Source organism: Macaca nemestrina, chromosome 2, assembly GCF_043159975.1.
Source record: "Macaca nemestrina isolate mMacNem1 chromosome 2, mMacNem.hap1, whole genome shotgun sequence".
NCBI classification, from domain to species: Eukaryota; Metazoa; Chordata; class Mammalia; order Primates; family Cercopithecidae; genus Macaca; species Macaca nemestrina.
Window position 1 is genome coordinate 36,497,983 of NC_092126.1, and position 27,579 is coordinate 36,525,561.

The 27,579-nt window shown below is 49.3% G+C and overlaps 1 protein-coding gene across 1 annotated transcript in view; it reads right to left on the bottom strand.

Annotated features, from left to right (window-relative positions):
- LOC105469883 (RAB6B, member RAS oncogene family) overlaps window positions 1-27,579 on the bottom strand; it is a 68,748-nt gene that overhangs the window by 34,015 nt on the left and 7,154 nt on the right. The window contains exon 2 of the mRNA XM_011721460.3: window positions 3,572-3,630. Within this exon, the coding sequence (XP_011719762.1) occupies window positions 3,572-3,630 (59 nt within the window). The remainder of the gene's footprint in view (window positions 1-3,571; window positions 3,631-27,579) is intronic.

The window sequence follows — 27,579 nt, forward strand, 5'->3', positions numbered from 1 at the left end:
CCAAAGACAGCCAAGTCTCATCACAGTGCACATACTGGAAGGTTTTTTTCTATCATAAATTTGGAAAGTACTTACTTAGTTGGGGTTTTATATGAGAACCACTGCAGACATGAATTTCACCCGGCTGTGACTCTTGTTTTTTTACTTCTTCAAGTGAGTGGATTTAGATGGGGGGTGATGGGCAGGGTGTTGAGAGGCCAGAGAGTACATGTGTTATGAGAACATGTGTGTGCGTCTGTGTGTGTGGTGTGTGTGTGTGTTTGGGGGTGAGGAGGTAAGTGTGAGGCAAGAGGAGGTGGAAGACCTGCTCCCCGGGGCATCTCACGGGGCCTATCAGGTAGACGAAAAGTCTTGAGAGGTCTGTAGAACCCAGCGCCACACACCCAGGTCCTCATGCCAGCCCCTCAGGGTCTCCTGCATGCTCAGCTTTAGACCGAGGGAGAACTCAGCAGCTGTCACTGAGGATAGGGTTAGACACCCTCCTCCCAGCCCTCCATGCCTTGGCTGAAGGCAGGGCCAGATTCTGTGGCCAGGCCACTTTCTTCTGCCTCTCCAAACATAGAGTAGGCACTTGACAAACATCTTTTGTCAGAATGAGTGGACGAGAGGGGAGTAGTGGGGCCAGAGACAGAAACTGTGGGAGGGAAAGAGGGAAGGAGGGATAGATCCCATTCTAGGAACTGTCTGGGCACCTCAGTCAATCAAGGCAAGGCAGCTCTGCCAGGTTGTACAGCTGGAAGGGTATCTGAAGGGGTGGTGAGGAGTGATTGCTGTGCAGGGGCACAGCTTGGGGTGAGGTCTGCTGAGCCCCCAAAGACCCTGGGATCTTGTCTACTTCTCAAATGCCTCTCCCACCACATTAGGAAAAACAAACAAAATAACATTTCCCCCTCTCCATCTCCACAGATTTCATTGAAATGAGCCTCTGTATGCACAGAATTGGAGCCCTGGTCTCCCAGCCTAATTATCATTTTTAAGGGCACTGGGAAAGGAATTCCACCTGCTGCAATACTGAAAAAAAAAAAAGAGAAAGCCTGGGATGGGGAGGGCAGTCCTCTCTGAGGTTTCTCTCCGTCTTGTCACCACATTGGGTCCTTGGGGCCTCTTGATCTGATGGGTCTAAAACCCGAGGCCAACTCTCCATGCTTTTTTTTTTTTGTGCCAACAGGCACTGGTGACTCCAAGTATGGTCAGGCCTGTGCTAGACTCATGAATGCAGTGGTGGGTCCGAGGGTCCTGGCCTCAGCCAAGCGCAGAGCCCAGCCCAGAGCCAGAAGCACACAGGAGCTACTGCACAGCTGAGAGGCTAAACCAGCCCTGAGGATGATGCTATAGGAGAGATGGTCATGGAGGGGACAGAGGATGAAAGGGCCTCACCACTCAGACCAAACATGTGCTCCGGGCCTTGATGCATCCAGAGAATTCTCGCAGCAGAGAAGAGAGGAAAAGGCATTCCGGCAGAGACAATGACATGAGCCAAGATGCGGAAGCATAACAGTGTCACTCCAAGAGCAGCAGGAGCAGGGAAGTCGGCTAGACCACAGGATGAGGGACAAGCAGTAGGCAATGGGAGACGACACTGAACGTGGAGGTAGGGCATGATTTTGAGGACCTTGAATGACATGGGGAGTAGTTGAGGCTTTGATCCACACTGACAGGACCCACTGCACAGGCCTGGGAGGAGGCCTTTGTCACCCACCACTGCCAAGAACACCAACCAACCAACCGTCTCACTGTTTTCAAGGGGACACTAACAAGAGGCATAAGTAACTTAATAGTAAAAAATCCAAATAATATATGAGATCATTCACATACACACATGCATGCACAAAAATAAATGAATACCAAGTCAGACTTCAGAACTAAGTCTGCTGCAGCTGTCATCTTGAATTCAAACCGATCCAGTAGAACTCCCCTCATCAGGAGGACAGGCTTGGTGCTACAAAGCCCTGGCCCAGAGAGGATACAACAAAGACAAAGTGTGACCAAGGTGAACATCCCACAGTCCATGCCTGAGGCTGTGCACATCAGCCAGGGCCCCTCTCCCAGAGCCTCTGTCAATTCCTATGGTCAGTTCCACCAAGTCCATGGGCTAGCCAGTATTTCAGACCACAGCAGAGCAGAAGCAGAGGTAAAGTAAAAATTGAGACCACAGCAGAGAAAGAGTAAAGATGAGAGAGAGGTGGACAGAGGGGCTGTATTTAAGGCAAGGAGGATAATTGGTCCAGAGGGAGAGAGACAGACTAAAAAGTAGATACAGAGCTGCAATCTGCAGTGAGCTGTGCTCCACATACTCTGTAAATCCAGAAAGGCGGAGGGACATCTTAGAAGAGCAGTCCCTGGTGTGTTCTATAAATATTTGTCCTTTGAGAACTCGATGACCAAGGGATTCCATGATCAAATACATCTGGGAGATCCTACACACTATATCTCTCTTTCAATAAATCAAAACCATCCACTGATAGAGTCAGGCTCTGAGAAGCCCTGCAGCACAGCAGATTTACTTTTGTTCGCCCAGTGTTCCCTAAATCTGTACAAGCTCTGAACCCACCCGCCCCACACCTACCAACACCTCTTGGAATTAGTATCTCACAGAATCCACTGGTGTAGAAAAATGCATTATCATTTGTCTCTATCTAAGGAAGAAAACAGCACCTTTTTTCCTTAAAAGAGTTGAAATGATTACGTTTGGTGCCTTTTGCAAAAAGCTATAGTTGCATGGAAAATTCACTTTACTTGCACAAACCTCCCTACTCACCAGGGTGCCAGGAAAGTGACATGGTATTAACCCCCAAGAGCTTGGCCTTCAGGGCACCTGGAACCACCTCTGGGCCTCTGGTTGATCCCAGACTACCCCTCCAGGGCCAGGAGCTGCAGAGGTCACTGCATCCAGCCTCCTGCCCATGTAGGGCAGGGCAAGCTCATCACACCAGCCTCTCCAAGGAAGGAAGTGCCTCAGCAACCATGTGTGTATGCGCGCGCACGTGTGTGCATGTGTGGGCGTGCGTGCATGTGTGCGCATGTGTGTGTGCGTGCGTGTGTGCGTGCACATGCATGTGTGTGCGCGTGCGTGTGCGCGCATGTGTGTGTGCGTGCGTGTGTGCGTGCGCATGCATGTATGTGTGTGTGCGTGTGTGCGTGTAGGGGGCAGGGAGCGAAAGAGGAGGTCCCAGCAAACACAACCATTACAACCATGCATGAGATGCAAGCTCGCCTAACACTCTCATTTTCACCTCTCTCAATTTTCATCTTGTTCCTCTTCCACATGATGACTCCCCTGAATAACCAAACACTATCATGGTTTGGATCTGCCTGTGAGGAACAAGAGAACACAGACTCTCTCTATTTTTAGAATTTTCCTCTGGAAAATGTTTCCTTTACCAAGGTGTGGATTTTCAGAAGGCTCAAGCTCTTTACAGGGATGGGGCCAGTATAGAGGTGCGAAGCTCCTCCATAGCGAAATGACACCCTGGGAACCCAGGGCCATTCCACTCCCACCCCAGCTCAGCAAGTTTCAAAGAGAGGCCGGCTGCTGCCAGGTGATATGGAGGGTGAGCACCCAGAACCTCACCTGGTATGTGTTGTCGAAGCTGTCGTACATGAACCTCGTAATCAGAGACGTCTTCCCGACTGTAAAACAACAAAGAGAGAGGTTTTCAGTCCCGGCATCTGAGCTAGGCTCTTCTAAACACACTGCATTTGAAGAAAACAGATAAAACCAAAAAGCACAGAGGAAAGGCCGAGTTGCAGAAATACAGAAGTGGGAGATAGGTCCCTGCCAAGGACCCCGTGGTGTGGCCACCGAGTCTCTATCCCAGGTGGGCTGAGAGCTATTCCTGCCAGGCACCAGGCTGCTGCCAAGGAGGAGGTGTCCCACTGCCCCATGAATTTCCACTACCCAAATCCAGGTCTTCCTTGACCCAGGAGAACCCAGCTGATGCAAGAACCATCTATGAAGAATCAGGGTAAGTGACGCGAAACAGGAGGCTCCTCTCGTACTTGCCCACGTACACTTGGTTGTTGGTCATACACTGGGATGGAAACCTGCCCTTTATTTCCTGTTAATTCAGCCTAAAGATTGGTGGGGACAGTGGTTTTCTAAGGAACCAAGGGCGGGGAGGCAAATGTCATTTCCCAGTGTCTCTCATGGACAGGACTATTCTTTGTGTACCTGACCGTCCCGCTCATTGCAGGATGGTTAGTATACCTGGAACCCCGCTGGGCAAATGCCAGGAGGATCGATCCCCAGTCACTGTGACAACTGTGGACTCATTCACACATCTGCAAATGCCCTGTAGGGGCAGTGACACCCCAACTGAGAACCACTGGCAAGGCTGAGAGAAACCAGGATGTCTCTTGGGAATCCTACAAATGCTGCTAATTTCCCAGACTGTAGAATTTGGCTTTTGACCTCACCCTGGGCAGCTCCCCTGGGGCCTGGCAGTGACAGAAATGTCAGCTGCTGCATTTCTAACCATCTAGAGTGGGAGAAGAGGGCAGTCAAGGGACATTCATTAGGACAGGCCCTGCACGGTGCTTCTCTGTACTATACCATCATGTCTGCGCCATGGCCCTGGGAGGCTCAGTGACGAATCTGTCCAGCTGTGCTGGCTCAGAGCCCGCTCTGCACTGGGCTGCAGGAGGACAGGTAACGCTGGCAGGCAAAGCAAAAGCGCCCTCGCCCTCCCATTTCCCAGGCTGGCAGGACATTCGCAAGCTGTGCCTGGTGGGGCGGCTGGTCACTCCCTGGAGGGAGCAGGACAAGCCAACGGGACCCCTTGGCAAAGGCCCTTTACCAGCTTTGAAGCCTCAACGGTGCACCACGTAACAGACAAGTGCAGTTAGCTCCCAGCCGCCAGCATGTGCTAGGGGAAAGATGATCATCTACTCAGAAGGAGCATCTGACTCACTGTGTTTGGGGTGAACTCGGAAGACCCCATCTTTAACCCAAATTTGGTTAGCTGGATTGAAATCCTACTGCGGTACTTTTCAGCTGTGTCACCTTGAGGTGATCCCCATCCCAGGACCTCAGTTCCTCATTTAAAAATGGATATATTAACAATGAAGACTTCAGGGGGCTGTAGTAAGAACTAAATCAGGTAAAAAGTACAAGGCACATGGGAAATGTTTTAAAGTGGAAGGAGGCAGCAGGTAACTGAGCTAGGTAAGGCAGTTTCCGGAGTATCAGATGGAAAAAATATATGTATCACCACCACCCCAGCCCTCAACTCTGGGCGGCACTCAAGTCATCCCCATTTCACACAATGGGCAATTAGGTGGCAGCTCCTGGACCAGGGTCGGAGCTGAGTGGGGCTGGGATGTGGCTGCCTGACCAGGTGCTCAGTTCCTATCCAGGTCTTCCTTGATAGGTCATGCTGGGTTCAGGATTCTGCCAGGTCAGGATTCTGCCCTTGTTGGAGAATACTGATCACCATGCCAACCCTGGGTGGTCAGTGCCAGAAGTGAATTGTAGGGCACCAGCTGGTGTCAGAACAGCCCCATTTTTAAAAGAACATTTCTGGGGTGAGCAGAAATGTGCCCAGGATCTCTTCTAATTATACCTGGAAGCAGCCTTTTACACTTCTGATAGAAATGAGGCTATAAAGAGCATTCTGACTGCTTTCAATCTCCCCTTAAATTTCACATGAAGGTGAGAAGTAGGGGGCCTCCCACACCTGGAGGATCAGCTCTGAGGCCATGAAGCCACAGGCACCTGGCTGAGGACCACAGAGGGAAAAGTGGGGCAACCCTGAGCTAGCAAGAGGCAGATGCAATTGGGGAGAATAAGGCATCCTCCTTTTTGAGAGGCCGTGGAAAATTACTGCCTCCTCAGGAAGAGAGGCATCCCGGGGTGCGCCGGTCACTTCCCTAGGCAGCGATGCCCTGCATCTTGCACCTTAGGGAAAGGGGCGTGCATCAGGGATCAGGGTGGGGAGATGGACGGGAAGATACTGAGCCTCTTCTCCCGGTAGGTTCCTCCCTGGGGCCTCCAAGCACAGAGAGGAGAGAAAGCAGAATCTCCAAAAAGCCACTAAGGGCACAGGAAGTTCATGGAGTAGCTGAGAACTTGGAAATCCCTGCAACACCGTCCAATGCCAAGGTGCCCCTCCTTGAGACACCAGCCACTAGCAGTGAATTAGTACCGGCTCACAGGTCTAGGTGGCAGGAAAACATCCCCCAAAAGTTTTTTACTGGGACTGTGCAGGAGGAGCTTTTAGGTGTGGGGTCCTGGCCAGTGCCAATATTTTCTATGGGGGAATGCACAGAAAATAGGACCATAATACGCAACACATGACCCCAGCATTTACAGAGCATGTTCCAGGCACACAGTAGGAGCTGAGTCAGGCACAGAATTGACATGAGAACAGTAAACAGAGGAGACGTGGCACCTGCCCATCGAAGCTTGCAGCAACACCCGGCACCACACCTCCCAGCCCTCAACTCTGGGTGGCACTTATGTCATGCGCACTTCACACAACGGGCAATAAGGTGGCAGCGCCTGCCCCAGGGTCAGAGCTGAGTGGGGCTGGGATGTGGCTGCCTGATCAGGTGCTCAGTTCTTATCCGGGTACTCCTTGATAGGTCATGCTGGGTTCAGGATTCTGCCAGGCCATTATTGCCATTGCTGTGGCGCTCCAGGGAACAGCCCGTCCCAGGCCAAGTCTGGAACTGGGGGCCTTTCTCTACTTGGGAGGGGCTTGATCCAATCTGAAAGGTCAGAAACTGGTCACTGAGGTGCCCTGGAGGTGCTCTGTCGGGCACAAGGAGGGCTTGGAAAGTGAGAATTTTAAAATCTGGGGCCCAGCACCCCAACTCAGGCTTGAAACGGATGAGGGACTCATTCTTGCTTTGATGCAAAAGGCAATGACTTTACGCTATTCCTCTAAGCTTGTTTTTCTCATTTCTCGGAGCTGAAGCCTTCTTCCCCACCTCAGAGCCTGCTAAGACGACCCATGTTCTCATCACACCAGCCAGGGTAATGTGTTATACCCCTGCAGTGGTATCCAAGACCCTTGACCTCCATGCTTTGTCTCTGGGGAAGCGTCCGCAGACCTGAGGCAGAGCTTAGTAAAAGGAGCTCCTCTTGTCCATTTCTGCCCAGCCTCTGCCCATGGTATCACATAAAGGAGCTGAGTGGGTAAGGGGGGTTGCCCTGCGCTAAGCTCCTCTCCCCTCTAAAGGGCAAAGACCCCTTCCCTCAGCCCACATCTGCCCTCAACAACTGCCCAGGGTGGAAGGTGCTGGAACCTGCAAATGGAGAGCTTGCACACTGCATCTACCTGGCTACTTTCTCAGTCCCCCAACCATAAAGGGTGGGCAGTACCCATCCCTAGCCACCTGACCGGGTACTCCCACTCAGCCTGAGAGGAGCAGTAGCACAGGGCATCCCAGCAGCCCTGCAGGCGGGCAGGTGGAAGAGCCAGGAGCTCCTCCTGTGTCCCCCTGCCTCGCAACAGCTGCCAGAGCTTCTGTGGGAGCTGTCCTCCCGCCAGCTCTGTTCTCAAGGTCACACCGCCGTGCTTCTACCGCAGTTCTCGGACACCACTGCAGCAAAGTGGAGCTTTTCCTGAGGACAAAGATTCAGCTCCACTGGCAGGTTTTATTAAAAATAAGCAGGCAAATCATTATTGAGCTTTCTTATTTTCTCTCTGCTCATGGCTCAGCAATATTCTTGTAATCTTCTGGTAGTTTAGTCCCACATGATTAAGCAGGGAGATGCATTTCTCCTTTTTCAACCAAATGAGGGTGAGAAAATTCATTACTGAGCATTTACCAGGAGATGCTAGAAAGAAGGAGAGGAAACTCAAACTCTTACTGGGCCTCTATTTGGCAGCAGACGAGAATTTGGCACTTTATTTAGGTTCTCTCATTTAATCCTCATCACAATCCAATGAGTTAGTTATTATTCCAAGGTCACAGAGCTGGGAAGTGGTGGAGCTGGAATAGGAGCACGGATTTGAGCCAGAGTCGATGCCTCATCCACTCTGCTGTGCTGGTTTATGTAAAGGTCTGACAGCAGCAAAGCGGCAGATCCCAAAGGCAGGGGTGCAGGTGGCCGGGCAGTCTGGATGGCTGCAAGGAGGGGGCAGGGCAGCCGTGGGGTGGAGAAGGCTGTGGGTGGGGGTGAAGGGGAATTCCAGACAGAGGGAACAATGTGCACAAAGGCACAGAGGCAGGGAGAGAAAACGCTCGTGAGAAGAAACAGGAGGCAACAGGCTAGGTTGCTATGGGGGAAACACTTGGAGGTCCCTCAGCCTGAGGTTTGTCTCAGGGCAAGTGGAGCCAGACACAGTGTGTGGGGAGGAGTGAGCGGCAAACACTATTCATGGAAGCTCCATGTGGCTGTCAGGTTGATTTAAGCCAAACCCATCTCTGGGGCCAGTTGTGGAGGGAGGGAGGGGCAGACAGAAGCACGAAGGCAGGGGCAGGGGCCAGACGGCACAGGCCATGTCAGCCACATGGAGGAGCACGGATTCCAGCCCAAGGGCAGTGGGAGCTTCAGAAAGGATCTTCAGCAGAAGGATGGTGTGAACAGGTGTGGCAGTTCATAATTTCCATAGTGAGCTCATAAAATATTCCCACCCCATGTGCTCTTCTTACAATCCAACTCTGACATTCCATTATGGGGTGAATATGGGCAGGCCTGTGACTACGGCAGAAATGGCCCTGTGGGAATCCCAAGGCTAGCTTAGAAAGAACAGCACAGCTTCTGCCTGGAGCGCATTCACACTCACACACTCTGGAAGCCAGCCCTGCAACCCAGCTACCATGCTGCGAGGAAGCCCAAGAAAGCCTACAGGAGGAAGACACGCATGCAGCAACCAACTGGGGCCCCCGGTCAACAGCAACCAGCAGACCTGTGAGTGAGTGAGCCTTCAGGTGACTCCTGCCGGCAGACTTCAAGTCGCCTTCAATGCTGCATGGAACAAAGCCACAACTTCCCTACCAGGTCCTACTCAAACTACAAATTTGTGAGCAATGTAAATATTCTTACAGTCTTGAGCCACTAAGTTTTGGGGTGGTTTGTTACACAGCATTAGGTAATCAGAGCAATAGACTTGTGCTTTAAAAAGAAGAAAACTTGTTAGTCCATTCTCACACTGCTATGAAGAAATACACGAGACTGGGTCATTTATAAAGGAAACAGGTTTAATTGACTCACAGTTCCCCATTGCTGGGAAAGCCTCAGGAAACTTACAATCGTGGCAGAAGGCAAAGGAGAAACAGGCACCTTCTTCACAGGGCAGCGGGATGGAGTGAGTGCAAGCAGGGGAAATGTCAGATGCTTATAAAACCATCAGATCTCATGAGACCTCACTATCACAAGAACAGCATGGGGGAAACTGCCCCCATGATCCAATCACCTCCAGCTGGTCCCGTCCTTGACACGTGGGGATTATGGGGATTACAATTCGAGGTAAGATTTGGGTGGGGACACTCTGCTACAGAATGCCCTACGGAAGCCAGACTGGGGGCAGAAATCTTGCCAGAGATGGAGGATCTCAGTGAACAATGCAGAGGTGGTGGGGCTGGAGAAAATGGGGAGGAGAGCAGGGGACAGGACCAGTGACTGGTCAGATTCAGAGAGGAGCCCAGAACTCCTCCCTGCGACCTGAGTTCGTGGCCATTAGATGCTAGAGCTAGTCCCTGAGCCCAAGCCAACTGGGCAAGGAAAAACACCAAGCAATCACCTTGGATTCAGGTCACTCATAAAAGCCTTCTTCATAATTGTCAGATCAAAAGCACAAATGCCAGCACTGCATTCAGAAAAAGCAATTAACAATAATCACTCAATCTCCTGAGCTAAAGATGTAAGCTTATTTTTCACTATTGGCATCAGCATGAAACAGTTTTCTTACCCTAGTGAGAACTACTGTCCCAGGGGTCTTGCACACCCATGGGGATGTCCAGAGGAGCTTGGTCCCATGTACCCTAGAAATCCCACCAATGCAGGATGCACCGGATTCTGGCCCTTCACAATCAGCTACCACTGCCTACCTGGACCTCACCTACCTGGACCTCACCTATGGGGGCCATTCACTCCATCAGTGCCCCACCATGGGCCCCAGGCCCCCATCTCACTGGCAGGTCCCAGGTAAACAGATTCTTGTACATTATGGTGGTTTCTAGGTAGTTGCAGAAGCCAGTGAGGCCTCTCCAGCCATTCAGCAAACATCCACTGGGGCTCATTGTGTACCAGTCCTGTGCAGGGCACAGAATTTGTAGTGACAAAGCAGATGCACCTCTGGCCTCAAGCAATCCATATCCAGTGGTGAAGTGAGACACCAATCCAAATACTAAAATGCCAGGCAATACGGGAAGGGTCTCCTGAGAGGCCCATACAAGGAAAGGCCACTCTGCTGGGAAAATCACAGTAACCTCTTGAAAGAAGCACCATTTGGGCTGAGCCTTGATTGATGGAGATGAGGGAGTCACAGGGAATGACATTCCTGGGGGAGGAACTGAATGAAACCACAGTCGTGTGAGGCTGAGATTCCTTTGCTTAAAATCATTTGCCCACATTTCTCCACTGCTGCCATATGACGCCAAATCCACCCAGGGCTTCAGTGTCAGTGGCTATGAGGACTTCTGGTCTTGTCTTGTGCCCACATCACAGGCTGAAAGCTGAGTGGGTGGTAAGTCCCCAGACTCCTCCACTGACACTGCCTCCCTCCACGAAGGACAGCTCTCCTCCCTGTTGCCTCCACAGCGGGTGTGGATGTGGGTGGAGAGGCTGCTGTAAGGGCCAGAAACTGGGAAGAGCGAGAGGCAGAGCACAGACTTTAGCCAGAGACTGCATGGAGGGTTTGCCAGGACCTGGCAGAAGGTGCACCACCCACTAGCTAGCCCCTCGCAGAGCCAAGCCAGAACCCTGGCACACAATCTGCTCTTGGCTGTGCATCCACACTTACCACACACACCAGCTCCTCAGAGCTCCTGGCCAAACAGTGGGATCCTGATCCTCCTGGGGTTCACAGAGCTGGGCTCAGGGCCTAGGGCCCCAGGAGTTCTGGGAGGAGATGGCAGGCAGGACAGATGTGGCATAACTCACTGCCATTTCTAGGCCACCCTGGTGGGCTGCCCACCTCTCAGATGCCTGTGTTTTCAGGAAAACAGTCCCTATGCCAGGGAAAGAACCTCTGCATCCCTGGCCCCCAGCCCCCAGCAGCCAGGCCCATTTCAGATAATGTCTGCAGCTGCCAGAAGGTAGTCCTCAGGGCTGAAAAGGCAAATCTGCTTCCTCATTGTGCAGACCAGTAACCCAGTCCTAGCAGAGACCCGGCTGACTCAGTCATCCCATCAGCTCAGTTTCTAGAACAGAAGTGGGAATTGCTGGTATAAATGCTGAGAAGGACCTGCAGAGGGACTTGGCTCTTGTCCTGCAGCTGGGAAAGAGGCCAGGCTACTCACATCCCTGCTGCACAGGGCCCTCGTGGGGAGGCCTCCACCATCCTTGTAATCTCTGCTCATAGTCTACCACTCCTGGCCTGACTGTGAGGTGCGGCCCCCAGGCCCTGTGGTGACAAGCGAAACAGAGACACCAGCTATATCCGTCAACCAAACAGAGTGTGTAGCCCCATTCTTCCTCAAAGGCGGGTAAGCTTGGGAGCCAGCCTCCCCGCTCCACACCCCACCCTGCCACCCTGGGCTCCAAAAGGCAGCCCCACACTGGGCATGCATCTTTGGCAGCTCCTACTAGAGCCCTGAGGGGCTGGCTGGCTCACCGTAGGCTAAATGAGGAAACACGTGAAAAACCCCATTTCAAACCATCCCCCAAAAGACTCAGATGGTAATTAAGAAATATGTAAAGCTCTTCATTGGACACTTTAATTAAGTGTGTTAATTCCCTCTGCTAGAGGACGCTCAGCCGCCTGGGCCTCACCCAGGGATCCAGAGAAGATGGAAAGGGGAGGGTAGAGGGGAGGGAGGAGTCGAAATAAGGTGAGGGAGGGAGGGGTCAGCCAGACAGTGGCGCAGGCTGGTATGGCCCAGGCCCTTCTCCTGCACCAGCGAGGAGGCAGACCGATGCCTGACCCTCTCACTTCTCCACTGAGTGCCCCATCTCACTATCCTGCACCCACCCCATCTCCTCTATCCAAGCTCAGGGGGCCCAGTAAGCCTGCCCATCACAGCAAGAAGGAACAGGGCGAGTACATCCTAAAGGATCCCATCCACATAACAGTTATGGGATCCCATCCTAAAGGATCCCATACACATATGTCAATGTACATAACAGTACATTGACAAGGGCAGAAAAAGGAAAGGCAAAATAAAAGTCCCTTGTGATCAGGAAAACTAAGATTCTAGACAGGAGTGTTCCCAGGATGGCTGGTCCCCCAGCTCCTCCTGAACACCTTCAGCAGCTCTGTGGTTGCCGGGGACATGATGGTCTGCTGGGGCTCCACATGGTGACTGGCTGGAGAATGTAAGATTTAGTCTCAGTTTTCCTTCCTATACCAACACCCTGGACCTCCTCCTGTTTTTTTCCCCCAGAGGCTCCACCTTTAACGCAAAGAGGCAAATTCCAGAGAAACATGCTGCCAGCACGGCTGGGCTGGGAGAGGCCCCATCCTCAGGGACCCGACCAAAGCCCTGGCTGCCACAGAGGAGGGCTCAGCCCCCTCTCCTGCCCTGCACAAGGTGCTATCATCTTTGGTTTTCTTCTCTTCTCTCTAGCTTCCTCTCTTCCTGCCTCCACCCCAAGGTTTATTGAGGTACAATCAACAAACAAAAAATGTATATATTCAAGGTGTAAAATGTGATGTTTTAATATATAGAGAGTTGACCCTTGAAGAAGGCAAGAGTTTGGGCACTGATACCCTGCATAGTCAAAAATCCTCATATGACTTTTGAGTCCCCCAAAACTTAACTATTATAATAGGCTACTGTTGACCAAAGCCTTCCTGATAACATAAACGTTGATTAACAGGTATTTTGTGTGTTGTATGTATTATATACTCTATTCTTAAAATAAGCTATGTGTTATACGTATTATATATTCTTATAATAAACAAGCTAGAGAAAAGAAAATTATGAAAATCATAGGGAGGAGAAAATAGATTTACTGTTCATTAAGTGAAAGTGGATCATCATAAAGGTCTTCATCTTTGTCGTCTTTACGTTGAATAGGCTGAAGAGAAGGAGGACGGGAAAGGGTTGGTCTTGCTGTCTCAAAAATGGCAGAGAAGAGGTGAAAGAGGTGGACAGGGAGGCAGAACAGGAAGGCACACTGGTGTGAATTTTATTGAAAAATATCTACCTTTAAGTGGATATGCATAGTTCAAACCCATCCTGTTCAAGGCTTATCTATCTATCTATCTATCTATCTATCTATCTATCTATCGTCATGCTTTGCTTAATGACAGGGATAAGTTCTGAGAAATGCATCATTAGGTGATTCTGCCGTAGTGCAAACATCATAAAGTATGCTTCCCAAACCTAGATGGTACAGCCTACTACACACCTAGGCTATAATGGTACCCTACTGCTTCTAGGCTGCAAACCTGCACAGCACATTATCGCAGTGAGTACTGTAGACAATTGTAACTCAGTGGTATTTGTGTATCCAAACATATTTAAACAGCAAAGGTACAGTAAAAGTACGGTATAAAACATAAAAATTGAATAGAGCCATAGGACTCTGGAAGCTGTTCTGGGTGAGCAAGTCAGTGAGTGGTGAGTAAATGTGAAGGCCTATGACATCACACAGCAATAGACTTTATAAATACTGTATATTTAGGCTACACTAAATCTATTTAATAATTTTTTCTTTCTTTAATAATAAATTAAACTTAGCTCACCACAACTTTTTTTACTTTATAAACTTTTTAATTTAACATTTTGACTCTTTTGTAATAACACTTAGCTTAAAATACATACATTGTACAGCTATACAAAAATTATTTCTTTGTATCCTTATTCTATATGTTTTTGTCTATTAATTTTTTTTTTTACTTTTTAAACTTTTTTGTTAAAAACTAAGAGACAAGCATACACATTAGCCTAGGCCTACATGGGGTTGGGATCACCAACATCGCCGTCTTCCACCTCCACGTCTCCCACCAGAAGGTCTTCAGGGGCAGTAACACACATGGCACTGTCATTTCCTGTGATAACAATACTGCTTTCTGGAATTCCTCCTGAAGGACCTGCCTGAGACTGTGTTACAGTTACCTTTTTCAAAAAAAACAAGTAGAATGTGTACACTCTAAAATAACAACATAAAGTATAGCATAGGCAATCTTTGGAATAGGAATAGGCAAAAATAGGAATTTTTGAACTCCATTATAATCTTATGGGACGACCTTCATATATGTGGTCTGTCATTAACCAAAACACTGCTATGCAGCACATGACTATATATACATTGTGGAATGATTACCACAATCAAGCTAATTAACATATTAATTGCTTCACATAATTACATGTTTGTGTGTATGTGTGTGATAAGAATACTTAAGATCTACTCGACAAGACACAGAAAGACAAATACTGCATGATCTCACTTATAGTGGAAACTAAAAAAGTAGAACTCATACAAACAGAGGGTAGAAGGGTGGTTACCAGGGGTCAGAGGTAGGGAAATGATGATTAAAGGGTACAAATTTGCAGTTATAAGAGAAGTAAGTTCTGGAGACCCACTATACAGCATGGTGACTCCAATTAATAATAATGTATACTTGAAATTTCCAGCTTTTCTTCTTCACGTTCCAAAGCCCCCAGGCCCAGCCTGCACACCAGTCTTGGCCTCAGTCCTTCCATCCTCCCGCAGAGCCTCCGGAGCTCTCAGGACACTGCAAATCATCCTGGTCCTGGGGCTTCTAAACTGAGAGTCCATACCTGACTTGAGATTTCCTCTTGTCCCCCAGCCTGAAGCAGACGCTCAGGGCACTAGGGACAATCCATTTCTCTACCTGCTACAGTCAAGTCTGCTGTGAGGACTAATGACTTGGGCTACGCTGCCCACAGAATGCATCCCATTACCTTACCCCAAGAAATGTTGGAGCCAAGAGTCACCCCAGCTTCAACATCAGGCAGAGGCGAACCGAATGCACTGGTGTGGAGGGAGAGGCAGTGCTATCCAGAATGCGACTACTGTGCACAAGGAGTACTTGTACTTATGACTCATGAAAATAAGATTTGAAAACATAATTATTTAAAATAGTATCAGAATAAAGTAGCTATATATCAAAACAATGAATAGCCTCCCAGTCCCTCTGAATACCCCTACTGTGTTTGGGGAGGTCCAAAACCATTCTCCCCAGTGTAGAAGCCTCCTTTGCAGCTATCTTGTAGGCACATAACTGAGCCTTCTCCCAACAGATGTTCACGCAAGACTACCAGATTCAACTGACATGAATCTGGTGAGACAGAGAATTCCCTCTGGATTCTAAATTCAGGGGCAGCCATGATGTGCGTTTCAACAATGGCACCTGCCAGAACCCATCATAGGAGCTGCGTCTTCCCCTGGACCAGTTCTATATGACTCGGGCTGCTGTTCCAAGCCCAGATCTCTGACCCTCCCATGGATTCTATGAACTTCCCAATCATTCCTCTAATACATTCACTGTTTGCTCAAATCTGCTGGATAGAGACAGTTTCTCTCTCTTATTCACAACTACAAATGCCGAGAGAGATAAAATATAAGGCAAAAGTTATGTAAGCTAAAAAGAGAAAGCTAGACCAAAAATTTGCTTACCAAAAAAAACCTTGAAAAATCTTCCCTAATTATTGAAGTAAGACTAAGAAACTGTCTAAGCTCTCCGGAAGCCAAAGGGGAAAAAAAGAAGCACGACCAACAGTAAGATTCACAGTGTTCAGGAGATTAAACTACATCAATTGCTAATATTGAGTTTTTATAAGAGCTGGGCAGCAGAAAGTTCTCAAAAAGAGTCTGGAGTGCAGAAATTTTGTTGCCACTTAAAGGGGAAGTCTACACATTTATACAATCAACTGGATGAACATCCCAGATGAAAATCAAGGCTGATAAACCAGACCACACAACACTGCCTGCCCAGACTGATGTTCCCTACAAACAAACGAATACACAAAAAAACAAAAGTCCCAAGACTTTAGCTCTGGTCAAAATGGAGTAACAGGGACCAGATTTAGCCTCTAACCTGAAACGACCAAAAGACAGACAAGATATATGAAACAACGATTTTCAAGTCATTGGATATTAGGCAATGATGACCCCTGAGATACACGAAACAAAGGAGGGGAGCCCCACAGATTACTGCCCTCAGAAAATTTCAGGCCACAGCACAGGGAGTGGGGACCCAGGTGAAACCCAGTGGACACCCTAGGTTGAGAGGATAGGGCTGAGGCTCAGAGAAAACACAGCAGCTAGAGTTCAGAAGATGGAATACCAGAGAGGAGGGAGGCGCAGAAAGGGAATTGCGGAGACCTGCACAGGGTTTCCCTCAAGCCTTCAGCTGAGCACTGATCAGCAAATGTGTATGAGGAAACTACTTGAGACTGGGGAAAGACTGCCCAAATGGACTAGAGGAAACAGTGCTTGGCATCCACACCAGCCTGCAGACAGTGCTCATTCCCAGCAGCCACAGCAGAAAGTCTCATCATTCACGGGATGCTGGGGAGAGTTCTCAGAAGGGCGGGGCCTCATAGTGGGTAATAATTAGCCATATACTGAGCCCTACTCTGGCCACAGCTAGCAAATCTTAAGAATATTTATGGGAATAGAAAAACTATCCACACACAACATGGCAAAATCACAATGTCTGATATCCAATACAAAATTATCAGGCATGTAAAAAAGAAAACAGACTCATAAAGAGGAGAAAAAACAATCAACTGAAACCAACCCTAAACTGACAGAGATATTATAATTAGCAGATAAAGATATTAAGAAATAGTTCTTATATATAACTGTTACATAATATATATATTATATACAACTTAGTTACTATATATTATATATAACTTAGTTATTATATATAGTATATATGTTATATGCTATATCTTAGTATAATAACATATAGTATAATATGTTTAAGAAGTTACACAGGGGAGAAAAATAGACTTTCAAAGACACAAATCAAACTTCCAGAGGTAACAACTACTGGCTGACATGATTAGACAGCTTAGATGTTGCAGAAGAAAAGATCAATGAACCTGAAGACAGTAATAAAAATTACCTAAAGTGAAACATGGTGAAAAAAGAACGAAAATAAATGATCAGAACACCAGTAAGCTCCATGATAATGTCAAGTGGTCTAACATCCATGTAATTGGAGTCTTCAAAGGATGAAGGGAGAGGTAGTGACAGAAAAAAATATTTGAAGAAATGACTGAAAATACTCCAAAATTAAAGCAAACTAGACATCCACAGATTCAAAAACCCCAAGCACAGGAAACATAAAGGAAACTACAGCAAGGCACATCATAGTCAAATTGCATAGTCAGTGATAAAGAAAAAAATCATAAAAGTAGTCAGAGAAAAAAAGACACATTATGTACAGAGAAACAAACAAAAAAAGGACAGTAGATTTCTCCTCAGAAACAATGCAAGCAAGAAGACAATGGTGCAGTATCTATAAAGTACTGAAAGAAAAAAACCTGTTAACCTATAATTCTATGTCCAGGGACAACATCTTTCGAAAGCAAAGGTGAGATGAAGACTTTTTCAAACATACAAACGCTGACAGAATTCATCACCAGCAGACCCTCACAACAAGAAATGTTAAAGAAAGTCCTTCAGGAAGAAGTGAAATGAAACCAGATGGAAATGCGGATTTATGCAATGGAATGATGAACATAGGAAATGGTCACTACATGGGTATGTAAGATCTTTCTCTTATTTGAGTCTCTTTAAAGGATAATTGACTATTTAAACAAAATTAGCAAAAATATATTAGATCACAGACCTAAGAAAACATAGAGAAATATCTGTTACCCTGTCAGATGCTACACACACTGGGAGAAAATGAAGTACCACCTTGGAAACACTAAAAGAAAAACACTGTCAACATAGAATTCTATACCTAGCAAAAATCGTTCAAAAATGAAGGTGAAATAAAGGCATATGTTGAGACAATTCACTGCTAACACATCAATAATACAAGAAAGAAAGCTCTTTGGGCAGAAGGAGCAGTATACCTGCACATTCACACTTAGATCACATGTGGTCAGCATGTGCACTAAAGTCTGACTGACCTAGGTTTTAATCCTGGCTCTGCCACTCATTTCTTGTGTGATCTTGGGTTAGTTCCTATTCTCTCTGAGGCTCAGCTTTCTTCATACATCCAATAAGGACAAAAATGCCTACCTCACAGAATTGTTATGAATTCTATGAAAGCAGTAACAAGTTAAAATTCAGGGTATCTGGGTGAAAGGCATATGTAAAGTCTTTGTCCAATCCTAAAAGTCAGTCAAAATAAAAAGTTAAAGAAAAAATGGTAACTACTTTAATTACGTGCACACATCCATGTTTCTTAGATTCCTGGCACATTCAGAAAATGGCTTATTCTGACTAATTAAACATTCTGGTCAGCATGAAATTTTCCTAAGGAACTGGAATATAACTGTACTTGGCATCAACTCAGGATTCACGAAGGACCAGGACTTAGCTAGGCACTGCAGAACGGCTATGTGCGCCTCTAATCACAGGCCAGGAGATAGAGAAAGCCTGGCTCAATCAATTCAGTGGCCGGGGTCCATGCGTAACCACCATGTGTGCACATGCACAGAGAAGAATGCAAGTACACATATATACACATGTGTACTTGCTCAACTCAGCAGGCACCAAAGGCCCTGGTGTGGGTAAGAACTCTAGTTCCCCCGGTGTCTTAGCTATGAGGACTGACAGTCAAGGGCAATACCTTCAGGGTTACTTGAAAACCACCTGAGATCTGACCAAACAGCTTGTATAGACTGTATACCTCTGTGGTTAGCCCACTCATGCTCTGAATCCTCTCTGCCTTGCTGAGCCTTCTCACATACCCTTGGCAATTTCAAAAAGGAGCAGGATCTCTCCACCTGGACCTAAGAGCTTAGCACCAGCACCAGCACCAGCTAGCTTTGAGCGCTAGCCACCCTCCTTCCTCTTAGAGCTCAGAGAACAGGAGTCTACATCCTTAGCATACACAGTTACCCTCTGCCATAGCTTCCCTGGAGAGCTAGACTGGAGCAGGCAGAATACAGTCTATTTCAATTGGTTTGAGGCTCAACCCAACTCTGGCCAGACCCTACACAGGCCAATCCTGCCTGTGCATTTGAGCAGTTGCATGGGTGCTGTGAAGAATTAATTCATAGTGAGTATGTGTATGTTGTAGAGAAGGAGGAAGTTAAATTCCCACCACCATCTGATCTTTGACAAGGCTGGTATTAATGTAATTTGGTAGCTTATTTAACTGATAGGAAGTCTTGGCCCATTCAACCAGCACGGAGTTTGGCAAAGTAATGTACATGCTTTGATACCCAAGGCTTAACTGCTGGTAGTGATGATGTTAAAAGACTCAGTAATAGGAAAAGAAGGCTGAGGCAGGGAGAATAAGTAGACAGAGTACTGAGAGAAAAGCTTGTGTTTCCCAGGTTGTCAGCTGAGATCCAGTCAGAGGCCTGTGACAAGGCCAATGGGCCCATAACCCCCACCAATGACACAGCTGTGGCCTGGCCATGAGACCAAGCTTGCTCAGGTAAGTGGAAGGAGGACTCCAGACTGCAGGCTGATGTAGGCAAGGCATCATCCCAGATGCCCACCCCCTTCTCAGTGGAACTCTTGGCCTTGGCAGCCGTAGTGCTGACCTGCTAACCCAGGAGGTCCTGTGGTCTCCATGAACATAGGGAGCTGTCCCTGCACTTCTGCAGCCCCAGCTTCTCTTCCTGTCCTTCCATACACCCTCACACAGCCTGCTCACTGCTGCTCAACCTTTCTGCTTTGCCAAGGAGGAGGGCACAGGCCCAGCCTCTGCCCCTGCCCCTGCCCCTGCAGAGCCAGGTGGTGAGGGCAGCACAAGGGGCAGAGTGAATTTCTAGACCTCCTCATTCAGTCAACAGAAAGAACCCTCCTCCTGTCCCTAGAAGGACTCAATGTCACCTGCTCAGGATTGATTCGAGAGTAGGGATGGCCTTTCCAGTGAAGTTTAGAGATGAAGACCACTGACTCTGGGGTGGAAAATGCACGTTAGATCCCAAGGACCCTGGGCCTGGGAGTAGGCACAGGACCACCCAGCAGGCCAGGGGGCCCACTGTGTCTCTAGCCCTTATGGACAGAGACTGCTGGTCAGGCATCAGGGTCACCAGAGGGCCAGGCTGGGGGATGGATCAAGGGGAGCTATGTCAATGTCCACATATGCCCCCCTGGACTTGGATGGTTGGGCACCTGGGCAAGGAGATGGTGGCCAGGCTCACCCGTCCCCATGCTGCAAGCTCTCGGTCCCTAAGGTTAGCCCTTCTCAAAAGCAGCACCACAGACGAGCCACAGAGGAGACTGTAGCTGACCTTGTCAGAGGAGATGCAAAGAGCGGCCACAGAAGAGGGGCCACTTGCCCAGGATCACATAGCACCAGGGTCAGGGCCAGACACTATCTCTTTTGGTGCGCAGACCTCAGAGACCGCTCTTCTTACTCCTGCTTTTGCCACTAATCTGAGCCCAGAAGGCTTACCAATGTGTACCCGTGTCATGAGGCCCAAATGGAAACATACAACATGGGAAGTGCCAAGGAGCAGCAGAGAGTGAACCACACTAAAGTATGGAAGCCCAGCTTCTAGAAGGATCACAGATGATCAGAGTAGCCCCAGAAAACCAGGTCAAGACAAGAAGGGCCTACAGAATGTCTGGTCTAGCCCTGCATGCCACAGAGGAAAAATATGAGGCCTAGAAAGAAGAAAGGTTTACTCAGAACACAAAGACAGACCAGGAAGAAAGAATAATAGCAGATCAAGAGCCAGGGCCTGACCCCAGTGAGTGCTTCATGGGTTGGACCAGGCTGGCTACTTAACTTGGGACAGGTCTCAGCTCCTCCTGGACACTCCAATTCCTTATGTGTAAAATGAGACCATCTCAGGTGTCACCTTCCTCTAAAATCTTCATCCCATCTGTATTAGTTATCTGTATTCGCAAATACCAGCAATTCAGTGGCTTAAAACAATATATTAATACATTTATTATGTCACAGTTTCCATGGGTCAGGAGTCTGAACATGACTTAACTGGGTCCTCTGCTCAGCATGTAACAAGGATGGAATCGAGGTGTCAGCTGGGCTACATTTCTTTCTGGATCAGGGAGTCATTTTCCAAGCTTGTGTGCTTGTTGACAGAATTTGGTTCCTTGTGGTTGTAGGACTTTCCCCCAGGGGCTGCTCTTATTTCCTGAAGGCCACCCACATCCCCTGCCACATGACCCCCTCACAGGCCCTCTCCCAGCACAGCTGCTTACTTCTTCAAGGCCAGCAAGAGGAGTCTCATAAAGAAACATAATCATGGGAGGGACTATCCCGTCACCTTTGAACCTCTGCTACATAAACTGATGAAAGGAATGCCACCCATCACCTTTGCCACACTATATTTGCTACAAGGAAGTCACAAGTTTCATCAGCATTCAGGAGAGGAGCCTGCGCAAGGGTGTGACTCACCTGGGGTCACCTTAGGTTGTGTCTACCACACCATCTCACAGTCAGGTTCCTAAGAGATGCAGCCTTTACTCTTTACTACACCTCTGCCTTTTCTCCTACTGTGGCAAACTCGGCTAATCACCTGGAAGAAAACCTCACCGGTCTCTGCCTTAAGACTAAAGCGCCCCTAGCTGGCCGGGGCAGAGGCTGAGTCCTGCCTGTGTACTTCACTGGGCGTTTGCATGCTGCTCCATCCAGTTCTCCCACATTGCACCCAGCCCTCCCCCAGGCAGAGGTGGAAGGACCAGCAGACACAGCGCCCAGACCACACCTCCAGCTGAGAGTGGACTTCTTGCTACATGACAGAGGCAGGAGACAAGCTGAGTTCTTCTGGCCCAACATCTGGGATGCTATCCTCTTCTGATAAAGACGGGTGAGAGCCAGGGTCAGGCAGCTAGGCTAGGTACCTCTTCAGGTCTCCAGTTCACTTCTAATCTGGGCAGCAGCCCGCAGCGTTTGGTTTGAATGTAGGGGACGGAGAGGGCATTTAATGAATCAGAATCAGGGGAGAATTTCCAGATCCTGGTGCTACAAGTAGGATTTGTTAATATCCCTAAGATAATTTGGGAGTGGTTTCTCCCCCTAAGGAAACCCTTGGAGGTTTTCTCTGTTCTGAGAAGTGCAGAACCAGACGAAGATTACCCAGTGCCAAGCCCTGACTCTACTCACAGCAGCCCAGAGACAGTCTGGGAACTTCAGGGTCTGTTCCCAGACCCTGGGCAGGGTGGGGCAGAGCCAGACAGCCTTGGGGAGGAAGAACAAAGCTCAGTCTGCTCCTCAAAGCCAGTGCTGGCAGCACAGAGGCAGTGTGCTGGAAAAAAACCCTCCCTCAACCTCCAAGGCAAGGTAAGAGCCTTTCTCTCTTTTCATTCCCCCTGCTTTGCTGGGCTGGAGCTCCTCATCTTGTCTTCCACACAAACACAGAACTGGTCACATCGTCCTGTGCCTCCATACTCATCAGTGGCTCCATGGGAACCTCCAGCCTTTAATTAAATTTGGTCAGAACCCTGGGATGGACAGCACCCCGCCTGGAGCTTGACCTACCCTGGCTCCCAAGGGCCCTGTGCATAGCCAACAAGCCCCCGTCTAGGTCCGGTAGGAAGCAGTATCTGTGAGCCTCTCCCTTTGGTCTCAGCACTTCTGTAGATCTCTCTTCTCCAGTGCCCCTTGCTTCCCCTGTTTGCCCTCTTAGCCCTCCCCCTTTACTGGACAGGGGAAAGAAACAAACGCGTTCTAAGTGCCTCACTTACTGTTTAGTCTATGCAGTGTTTATTCCTCCCACTCACAAACAAGGTCAGAAGAGAACATTTTCTCTTCCTTTCTCAGAATTAGCACAGCCACTCCCAGAGAGAAAGGTTTTCCTTATCTCTAGGGACTTGTTTCTGGCGCACAGGCCAAAGTTGCTGCTCTCCAATCCTGAGCCAGAATGGTTCTCCTCCTGCCTGCTCCACGGTTGGGGGAAATGGAGGGACCAGAGGAGGGTGGAACAGGTCAAAGCTGGGCTGAGTTGTTTGTGGCCCAGCTTTCCAAACCAGTCTTTCTCTGGGCCAGCTGCTTCAGGCAGAAGAGCCACCTCTGCTGAGCACCAAGATGAGGGGGCAGTTCTCTTTACCCACCCTGAACTCACAGACAACCTGGCACTGCTCAAAGAGGCCAAGGGTGGTGACTGAAAAATGCTATAACCACTGATGCTGCAAAATTAGGATTACTCCATGCACCAGCTGCACTGGCAAAGGAATACCCAGGTGGTGCTCAGTAACCTCCAATGGGCAATGCCTGTGTAGAAGCACAGGAAGGGCAGGGAGCAAAAGTCATCAGGCCTTTGGAAGGTGGGGTTTCAAGCCTTAGGGTAGATCACGAGCTGACCCGTGAGCAAGGGGCTGCACCAATTGGCCTGAACAGGCTGCCCTCTCTGGGTTAGGGGAGGGTTCAAAACGGCAGTCCCTGCCTCCACTCTGGCCCCCCAGCCTTCAGCCGTAGCTTTTTGTGCAGCCAGCTTAAGATAGGTCTCTGTTCTCCAAGGCATGGAAAAGGGCACTCCCCTCTACAATGCTGCTCTCTCTCAAGTCCTGGAGCTTGCTGGGGTGATGAAATCCAGCAGACTGGCATAGGGGAAAATATCCAAGAAAGCAAAGGAAGTGTTCAAGTGTCCACGAGAAGAGAAGTCCAGTGAGACAGGGAGGGACAGGAGGCTGCATAACAGGGCCAGGGGGGCTCATATAACTAATGACCGGAGGATGGGGGGCTCACATACCCAGTGCCCAAAGGACGGGGGGCTCATATATCCCAATAACCAGAGGACGGGGGGCTCACATATCCCAATAACCAGAGGACGGGGGGCTGACATATCCCAATAACCAGAGGACGGGGGGCTCACATATCCCAATAACCAGAGGACGGGGGGCTCACATATCCCAATAACCAGAGGACGGGGGGCTCACATATCCCAATAACCAGAGGACGGGGGGCTCACATATCCCAATAACCAGAGGACGGGGGGCTCATACACCAATGACCAGAGGACGGGGGATTCACACACCAATGACCAGAGGACGGGGGATTCACACACCAATGACCAGAGGATGAGGGGCTCACACACCCAATTACCAGAGGACGGGGGCTCATACACCCAATTACCAGAGGATGGGGGACTCACACACCCAACAGCCAGAGGACAGGGGCTCACACATCCAATGGCCAGAGAATAGGGGGGCTCACACACCCAGTGGCCAGTTTCTAGTCATATGCCACATCCAACCTGAGCAGGTAGCAGAGGGGGAGGAGTCCAGAAGGGCTGCCAACAGTCCCGCAGAACACCCATGGAAGGCCAGAGCTGTCAGCGAACCCAGGGCACTGTGGAGATAGGATGGACAGGGGAGCTTAAATGGGCTAGCTTTGGTCCATCTGGGTACAGTGGCCTTGCAGAGAGAGACAACAGTCCCTCCCTTACAATCCTTCATTGTTCCTGAGGCCTCACTCTAAGAGAAAGAATCAAGAAAATATACATCTGCAGTAGAGCTGAGCTTCAGAACTGGAAGGAAGCTTAGGTTTACAAGCCCTCTCTATAAATTCCATCCTCAGAATGTTTCTGTTCTGACCTAGTTCAGCCACCTGGATCTGCTGCCTCCAATCAGACCACATTCTGCCTTCACCTTCTAATCCATGGGCATGTCCCTCTGGGTCAAAACTCCCCAGTGGATCCCCACTGCCTGCAGGGAGGTCCTCCAGGGCCTGACCCTACTGACTCCTCTAGGCTCAACTCCTCCTCCTACCACTATTTCCCCACCTGCACCAGAATCCCACCACCCTGAACCACACCCGATTCCCCAGAAGCCCCAAGCCTTTCACTGCCTGGGCACAGCCAGGCCCTCTGCCCTCAATGCCTCCCCTTGTTTGCTGGTGAGTTCCTGCTCACTATGCAAAACCTCCTCCGGAAAGCCTTCCCTGACTCCTCCAAGCACATCACACCCACAGCCTTGCTTGTGTATGTAATATTAATCTTAATACTGGCTGAGATTTGTTGCCTGCTTATTGTGGGCCGAGTACTGCCGACCTCACACGCCTGAAGGCATATAACTCCAATGCTGCAAAGCCTCTGCCCTTATAGTCCACCCTGGCTGAGCTCCTTAGGGGAAGTAACAGAGCTGTGAAGATGAGGTGCTCTTCCCCTGAGCAGCTTTGGTGGCCCCAGACGAGCAGGCATGGTGAGTCTGTCCCACTTTTTGCCAGCCTGTCTCTGAGCAGGGATGGGGAGCTGGTGAAAACACTGGCCAGGGAGTCAAAGGGTCCTTCCATCTGTGTAAAAGCCTTCACCTGGCAGACCTTCGCTTTCTTTATAAAACGTGATGAGCAGCTCTTCCTGCCAGATCATGAGGATGTGGACCCCACAGTTCATAATATAGAAATGATCAATAATTCTCAAAACTTTGCACCCTACTTCTGCAAGGAGGGAGGAGATGGAGGTTGCTGTTACTATTTCATTAACAACGAGCTGAGCGTTTATCATGTGAGCTTTAATCACATGCCATGTATAGATGCACTTGATCTTCCTGGAACCCCAACTAGGTAATGATCACCCTCCTGCACAGGTGAGGAAAATGAGCACAGGTGGTGCCACTGCATACCAACACTATCCATTCAGCAGAAGGGTGGGCAAGCCCAGGATGCAGGAGGACCATTATGGTGATGGGGTAGGAGTGGGAGCTGCAGCCAGGTCTCTAAGCCCTCCTTGGTCTGCTGGGGACACCATATACCCATCTTGGCTCTGCCCTTTCCCTGCCCTCCCAGCTTACCCCTACCACTAGGCTGTGGAAAGGGGTGCCCCTGGGCTAGGAGCACCTGGGATGTGTGACCTGCCTTGTCGTCCTCATCATGGTTCCTCTCTGTGTGGAAGAAACACCTCCTGGAAGCAGAAGTGCAGGACAGCCCCATCCCTGTTGCTTGGCAACCAGAGCCAAGCACATCATCAGGAAAGGGGAGCTAGCGTGCCCCTCCCCCACATTGTGCCCCCAGGGCAGGTTGCACTAAGGTGTAGGTGGGCCAGGAATGCCTCCCAGGGGAGGTGGTAGGTTGGAGAGCATCCTGCATGTGGGACCCAGGGCAGTTCTGGGCGCAACAGTCGGCAGAGCCCCTGATCCCACACCTCACTTCTGCAGCCCCTCTCACCAGCAGCATGCTTGTCTCCAGGCTGGGAGTGTTACTGGCTTGGCCTCATACTCAGAGCTGGCACTGAATTGCAGAACCAGAGTTAGAGGTCCACTGGCCCAAGGGGTCACCCAGCCCAGTAGCCTTGAGGGGATACACAGAAAAAGCCAGAGATGGGCTGGGGCTTATCCAACATAAGGCCAGGCAGTGGCAGACCGGGGATAGAATCAGGGTATCCAGGGCCCTAGTATCTCCAAGCCAGGAGGGAGGATGTGGCCAGGAAAGGGTTACCCCAGAGTAGGTGGGAACCAGCCATTTAGTTTAATTGGTTCTTCCCTGGTTAGTAATTAGTTCTCAGCTAGAACCATGGCAGTGGGCTGAGGGCTGACTTGGGGGGGATTTAGCTGCCCCCATAGGCTCTATCAACTCCCTTCAAAGCACCCCAAATAAATAGTTCATTCCATGGAAGAACAGGGTGCCTGCTGTGCAAAGACCAGCTCCAGCAGCTCCCACACAGAGACCCTGCTTCCTTCCTCCCTGCTTAGGGCCCCGCAGGTTCCTCTTTAGCAAAGAGCTTGGCACAAACACTCCCCACAAGTCATGCACAGCAGACCTCGTGTTCAGAAGACCTCAGTGTTCTTCTGTCTCCTCCACTCCAGTCCTGGGCCAGAGCCTGCCTTTAAGGCAAGAGGTCCGACAGTCCACTGTGTTTCTCACAGTGACCTAGGTCTGAATTCTAATTCTGCCACACTCATAGTCCTGCGGCAGGGCCAGCTCTCTCTGAGCCTCTGCCTCCTGACCCACAAAACAGGGATGATCTCATATCCATCACAGGGTGGCTCGGAAGATAAAAAGTGCCCTGTGTGGAGCCTCCGGCAGAGATGATGTTCAATAAATGCCACGTGAGTGAACTCACGTGAGGAAGGACACGGGCTGCCATTCTTTTTATGCATTTCCTGGAAGTAACCTTTGCTTTGAAAGCTCTATTCTGCCCTCAGGGGTGAGGTATCATCTGCCTCCTCAGGACTTGGGCCTGTCCCTTAGGTATGTCAGCCCCTTGGGACAGGTAATGGCTGGCCCAGAGCATGTGATCTGGTCACCTGGGCTCCCTCTGGCCTTGTTACCAAGAGATCAGAATAAGTTTTTCTACTAAAAATAAATCACTTCATTAAAATGCTAAGTTATGTATATCAGTCAATATTTTTTAAAAGATCTTACTTTGTTTAGGGCAAAAGTTATGAAAATAATGAAAACAATTTTGAAACTCAAGCCCCAAGATATGGTAAAGAACATCCTAGGA